The sequence below is a fragment of the Macadamia integrifolia genome, unplaced genomic scaffold (assembly GCF_013358625.1).
Source record: "Macadamia integrifolia cultivar HAES 741 unplaced genomic scaffold, SCU_Mint_v3 scaffold2956, whole genome shotgun sequence".
NCBI classification, from domain to species: Eukaryota; Viridiplantae; Streptophyta; class Magnoliopsida; order Proteales; family Proteaceae; genus Macadamia; species Macadamia integrifolia.
Window position 1 is genome coordinate 12,595 of NW_024869087.1, and position 6,800 is coordinate 19,394.

At 39.6% G+C, this 6,800-nt stretch overlaps 1 protein-coding gene across 1 annotated transcript in view; it reads right to left on the reverse strand.

Moving 5' to 3' along the window:
• Positions 1–4,976: 4,976 nt before the first annotated feature.
• LOC122067521 (L-ascorbate oxidase homolog) overlaps positions 4,977–6,800 on the reverse strand; it is a 2,669-nt gene continuing 845 nt past the window's right edge. The window contains exon 2 of the mRNA XM_042631370.1: positions 4,977–6,631. Coding sequence (XP_042487304.1) covers positions 5,221–6,631 — 1,411 coding nt within the window. The 3' untranslated portion in view covers positions 4,977–5,220. The remainder of the gene's footprint in view (positions 6,632–6,800) is intronic.

Sequence of the window (6,800 nt, forward strand, 5' to 3'; positions counted from 1 at the left end):
TTGCTTAGTAGGTGCAAAGCTAGCTGTATCTTTCTGCTGCCTTAATAGCTGCGCTGGATGGCCTCTTGCTAGCAAGAAGCTTGGGTATTACTCGGATACGTCTATTTTCTGACTCTAGTGCATGATAGCTTGCTTAAATTGTGCTACAGCTGTGCCTGACTGAGCTATTAGGAGTCTGTTGATGACATTCTTTCTCTTTGTATGTATTTCATTACTATAGATCTTGCTTTTGTTTCTAGATCTGTAAATTGAGAAGCCCATCTCTTGGCTAAGGGCGCTGCTCTTTTATCTGTGTCTAAGGTGTGGTGGATGCACCCTCCTATTTTTCTTGTTAACCCTGATCTGTTGAAGAATAGGAATACTTTTGCTACATTTTCAAATAATATACGCGTGGTGGAGGCCAACTCCACCTTCTTTTGACAAAAAAAAAAAAAAGATATAACCGCACAACATTAGTCCTAAAACGTTTTATCTTCCTTTCTAATTGATTTTCTATTTCTGCTTTAAATGACATAAAAGCATTTTCAGCCTCATTTTTAGTCTTAAGACGATAAATCATGGCAAACCTAGAATAATCGTCAATGAAAGTAATGACATAATTATTTTCACCTCTAGTTTCATATGTTTTGAAATCACATAAATCATTGTGAATTAAATCAAGTAAGTCATTTTGTCTTGAAATAGATTTATGTGGTTTCTTTGCAAACTTGGCTTCTACACATATAGGACATTTATCAGTTTTTGAATAAAAAATTCAAAAAACTCACAAAGGATATGGGAGAAGCTGATGTGATTCTTGGAATAAAGATAATCAGGAAAGATAATAAGATCATCTTATCTCAGGCTCACTATGTTGAAGCTATGTTTAAAAAGTATGGATACTTTGATTGTCAAAATCTTAAAACACCTTTAGATATTGGTTGTCATTTAAAGAAACATTTGGGAGAACCTATATTTCAAAAAAGATATTCCCAAATTATTGGTTCAGTTTCATATTTGATGAACACAACCAGGTCTGACATTGCTTTAGCAGTTGGGAAGCTGAGTCAACACACTTACAATCCTAGCAAAGAGCATTGGCATGCATTGAAACAATCATTAGCAACCAGTGGGTATGTTTACACACTAGGGGGTGAAGCTGTTTTATGGAAATCAGTGAAACAATCCTGTGGAACAGGATCCACCATGGAAGCAAAGTTTATAACCTTAGAGAAGGCCGGAACGGAAGCCGAATGGCTTAGGAATCTTATGGCTGACATACCATTGTGGCCAAAGCCTATTGCATCAATAACATTACATTGTGACAATCAAGCAACTATTGCTAAGGCACAAAGCAAAATTTACAATGAAAAAAGAAGACACATTCGTCTAAGGCATAATCTTGTAAGACAGTATATAAGTGAATGTACGTTAGCTATCGACTTTGTGAAGTCAGAAAGCAATCTGACGGATATATTCACAAAGCCATTGCCTACAAAAATGATACATGATTTATCTAAAGGAATGAACTTAAGGCATGTGACATAAGTCATGTGGACACCCAACCTATGTGAAGAGGATTTTTCCTGAATTAGGTTCAAAGGGTAAAAACGAAGTCATCAGATGACTTGCTTTGTACTACTATAAAATCACTCATTCTGGTTTGATAGTAAAATAGTACCACCACAAAGAAAAGAGGATGAGTTAAACTCTTAATTAGTCATAGCTCATAAATGTGGGAGTGTGTAAACTGTGGTGCACACTATGGGTTGACTTAAGTGGATGTAGGGGGTGAGGCCGCCTACCGATGAGAGTTTTATAAGCAAACTTTTTAAACATCCATAAAATCAGGATAAGAGACAAGGCCAGCTCTTATTAAAGGGAAATATCCATTTCATAAAGGGATCGAAGATAAGGTCAACTAGTAAGATATGGCTAATACAACGATGAAGAAAAGTTCAAGAAATTTGACTTCACCGTACTCTGTAGCGTAATTCATCAGACCTAGTGCAGGTTCAAGTCCTAAAAACACTTGTAATGACGTGTCCTACTACGTCTAATATGCTCACTAAGCTCAAACATGTTCTTTATCAAAATTTTGAAACTTGTAGGGGAATAAGTATTTATTTTATATTATAAAGTTTCAAAATTGTGACATGTCCCCTTGTTTTATTTTTTTTTACTTTTATTTTCACTTTAATTTTTGGGTCTTGAGCTCAAAAGTGTTATAGGGAAGTTTTGAATGAAAAATTCAAAAAACACAAAAGCAAAGCCAAAGACTTGTCTTTTTAGGACAATTTGTTTAGTCCCACATTGGAAGTAGAGTAGTGTAAGTGTGGGATATATATATATAGGTTTGTTACTTAAGGGTGCAAGTCCTTTGGAGAGGCACTCTCCCTCGTCATGTGTGTGTGGGAGAGGGTTCCTTGGGTGCTTTTGAATCAAGTGGCGGGCCGGGCCATTTCATTGAGAGACTGTGCAAACCGGTAATCATTGTTGTTCCATAGGGACCCAGTAGGGGGAATTGTTGTCGAAAGATCTTCAGGGATGGTTTGGGTAGTAATTGATGATGGCAAGCCCAGTTAGGGTCTGAGGATTACGACCAATTACATTTAGAGCTGCCAAGTAAATCTTGAAGGGTCTTGATCTGTTTTCACTAGAACCGAGTATGTCTCCCCTAAGTAAGTGCTTAGGTTCTTTTGACAAAGGGCTCAACGTAATGCCCATCATTTTCCACCACTGTCATGTTATGCCCCTGAAAAAGAGAGTCCATTTTAGTATTTTTCAGATCTAAAAATGTATCATAATGAAGGAATTGGTACATTTGGGTAAGTACAAGGAGGATCATTGGCCCTTAATTACCTCTATTTCAAAATTCGAAGCTGATAGAGAAGTCAGTCTTGAAATCCTTAGTCTATATATCTTCCCTGGAACTACTGTTATGAAATAGGAAGAGCATTCTGGATTTATTGCATTACAGAGACCAACTTCCATGCTTAAGGAGACAGAAGAGAGTAATTCCATCTTCCTCTTCCTTGTATCAAAAGTGACTGAAACATAATGAAAAGCGAGACAGAATTATTGGAGTTTTGCACATTATATGTTTGATTAAAATTTGAAGGCCTAAAAGGAGTACAGAGGAATGTAACTAAGATACATGAGGCTCTCCAACCCAAACAAGGGGTTTGGAAGACAAGCTTGTGGCCTGTTCATAGGTCCTCTGGTGGCACCGATTGTTAAGGATCACACTTCTATCATAGTCATAAGAGAATGGCTTTGCAACTCCATCACATTATATTTGGTTTATTAGCTTATTTTGATATGAAATTGAAACTCTGAATGAATGTATGCATCTTCTGTCTTGTATAAATGAAAAACCTCTCTTTACCCTTGACATCATGTGTGCTTCATATATGTTTTATGGCAAAAGGCTAGGCACGTTGCTTGAGTAGCAGCATTCCCAACCTGTGTGTGCCCAGCCTGTGTCACTCTCTCTCCCTCCCCTTTGGAAATGACTCCCATGCCCCTTCCAACCCAGTCCATCCATTGATTGAGCTGTTAGCTCACGCCCAACATCTACCCATATTTTATGAATCTCAGCAATTATTGATGATTATTTTCATTAATAAAAGTTTACAGGAAAGGTAGAATTATAATTGATTAATAAGAAATGTTTTCTCTGTCTATGGATTAATAAATTTGTGCTAAAATATATATATATATATATAAAAGAAGATTAACAAATATGAATACATGATGAATAGTTGTCAACATGAATATTGGCTCAATAAAATTAAAGATGGGTGCATCCCACATTGAACATATCTTTTAATGCCTTTAATTGCACAAATCATGTATTTGTGGGTCCCACATCAATACATGTTCCTGACAATCATATAATATGGACTGCTTGATTCAAACTTTTATAATGTCATCTTATGTAAATTTGTTAAATAATTTTGCCATGTAAAATAAATGCAAACAAACATTGGAAAAATTTTCAATTTTCAGTAAAATTTTACATTGAAACAAATGGGCCGTAGTGAAAAGGGCATCGCCTATTGTGTCTTGACAGAAGATATGGCCCTAGATAGAGTAAAACAATGAAATGATTACTTTTCTTTCTCTGTTGGCGGTTAATGTCCGATAGAGCTCTTCTGAGCAAATACACAGGCAACGTCAATAGCTAGAAGCAATATACCATGCCAAACATCTTGTTCTTCCAAAAATAAGATAATTATCACTGAAATGCTAGTCCAGCATAATGGTTAGGTTTAAATTTTCTATTTGGTTTCAGATTAGTTCAAGCAAAATATGCATGAACCGATACTGAATAATATTAAAATTTTCAAACAAAAACAGAAATAAGTGATTCTAATTCGGTTTGATTTTATTTGGATTATGTTTAATATGCTTCGATTTCGCTTTCGCTTTACTTTGACTTGGTATGATTAAATTAAAACCGACAACTTTACTCTAGAATCGAAATCGAACCAAATTAAATTCTATTGTTCAATTCAATTTTTCCCCCGGTTTCATTCTATCTTAAATGGACATTTCGATTCTAGTTATTTGAGCGTGACATTATCATCGGACTGGTTCAATTGGAATGATGTATGCTAACATGGGTACTAGACCCTAATCTCTATGTGCGACGGCTCATTATTCATTCTCTTAAGAAAAAAAAAGAAGAAGATAATTCTTCGAGGATAAATCACTGCTCACACACTGCCATTATGTTTATATATGCATATTTTTGTTTTATTGAAAATCCTAGGTGGTGATTTCTACTAGAAAATATGATAGACATTGGTGGTATAGGCAATATGACCGATATCCAAGCTGTAACTCTAATCACTGCCAAGCTTCAAGTGGTAATCAACAAAAACAAATTTGTCGGATAAACCAATAGATGATAACATTGGCGACTTCTGTTTTGTTCATGGTTAATTTGGTCTCATGTTTGCCTATGTTTTCCCCTTTTGAGGTCTCAAATCTCCAACTTAACATCTCATTAATATTTTTATATATTTAAGAAAAGTAGAGGTAATAGAAAAAATTTGACTCTCTTGAGTCACTAGAAGCACACGGAGAGTACAACAAGTACTTGAGTAATCTTCATCAGAAACTCTCCATGAATCCCCTTCCTTTTACTTGCTCACTCGCTCTGCTCTAGTAGGTAGGGAAACTTTAATCAATCAATGTGAATAAGAAGAGACACGAAAGGGAAAAAAAAAAAAATTAGGCGCCGGAAGAATAAGGAGGAGGCTTGGGCATGTCCTTGACAATGCCACAGAGCAAGGCGTCGTCTGGGAGGTTGTATTCGTCCCTAAGGGAGCGGGCAGGTGATAGGACGCTGATGTAGAGTTGTTGTCCAAGGTAGAACCTCTCCCCCATGGTGGACCTGAGGTTCCAGAGGCCTGCATTGTCGAAGGTGAGCATGATGGCGGCCCAAGAGTAAGGATAAACCTGGATGGTGCTGCGACTGACTGCATCAAGTAAGTTGTAGTTCTTCCTCTTCTCTGGGGTCCACTTACCGGTCTCGATGGCTACAGCGAAGAAGGAGTAGCCATCCAAATGCCATGTCTGGATACCCTTCTCGTGGTTCTCAAGGATGATTTCAATGTAGTTACGGAAGGTGGCATTGACGATGCTGGGTGCGAGGGTGACCTTGGCTTGCTCAGAGTCCACCACCTCATCCTTAACCAGGTTGTACTCGAACACCTTTTCGGTGACACCATAGTACTCAAGGAGCTTGGGTGGGGTGGGTGGATCAACGTGGGAGATGCCGTTGATGGCGTAGCGCAGCTTGCCGTCCACGTTGGTTACGGTGTTAGCGAGCTTGATGGTGCGGGTGATGTTGATGCGACCATAGTGGTAGGAACCCTGTGGGTTGGGGCGGGCAGCACTGGCAGTGAGATTCCAACGGAAGGTGCGGAACTGGTTGAGGGACCAAGCCCACCCAACGGGTGCCTTGGGCAGCTCGGTGGAAGCTGGTCCCTTGCTATTGGTGTAGCGCATGAGGCCGGTTCCTGTGAGCGTGTACTGGGTGAAGCGGGTGGAGGCCACCATTAGGTAGTCCTTGGGCTCCTTGTCGGCTTTTACTAAGACCGCGTAACACTGCCCCACGTGCACGTCTAGAGACTCATACACATTCTGAACTGTGTGGGATCCCTCCAACTCCACCAACTTCATGTTATGGCCTTGGATCCTGAAGTTGAGGGAGGTCTTCATCCCCACGTTGCAAATTCTGTACTTGTATACCTTGTCGGGTTTCATGGTGAAGAGGGGGGCCTCGTTATCAGCCTTGTTCTTGCCATTGATGAGGACACCATTGGGCTTGCCGATGGAACGTCCGCTGTCTAGCACCTTCCTAAGGGCAGTGTGACTCTTGGTGTACCAGTCCCCGATCAAGACAGTGTAGTCATCCTCAGGGTCTAGGTAAGGGACGGGGATGAGCAGACGACTGTTGACCCGGAGACCTCCGAAGCCTCCGGCAGCCCTATGCAAGGCCATGGTCGGGTAGTAGAAGTAGCTGCCGATCTGGTCCTTCACTTGGAAGCGGTAAGTGAAGTTGGTGCCCGGTGGGATGGGGCAATTGGTCCCGGGCATTCCTTCTTGCCAAGAGTTCTTCCTCTGCTGGATGCCATGCCTGCACGCGAATATATGTGGGTGAGAATGTGAGATAGAGAGTGGGGTTAGTAAAATTCAAGAAAGGATCACTTGGTTGTACTTTCACCTCACCTGATTGTACCAATCAACATCCAATACATATTTTTTGTTTTTAAATATAACCCCCTCTTCACCTTTATAATGCTAAA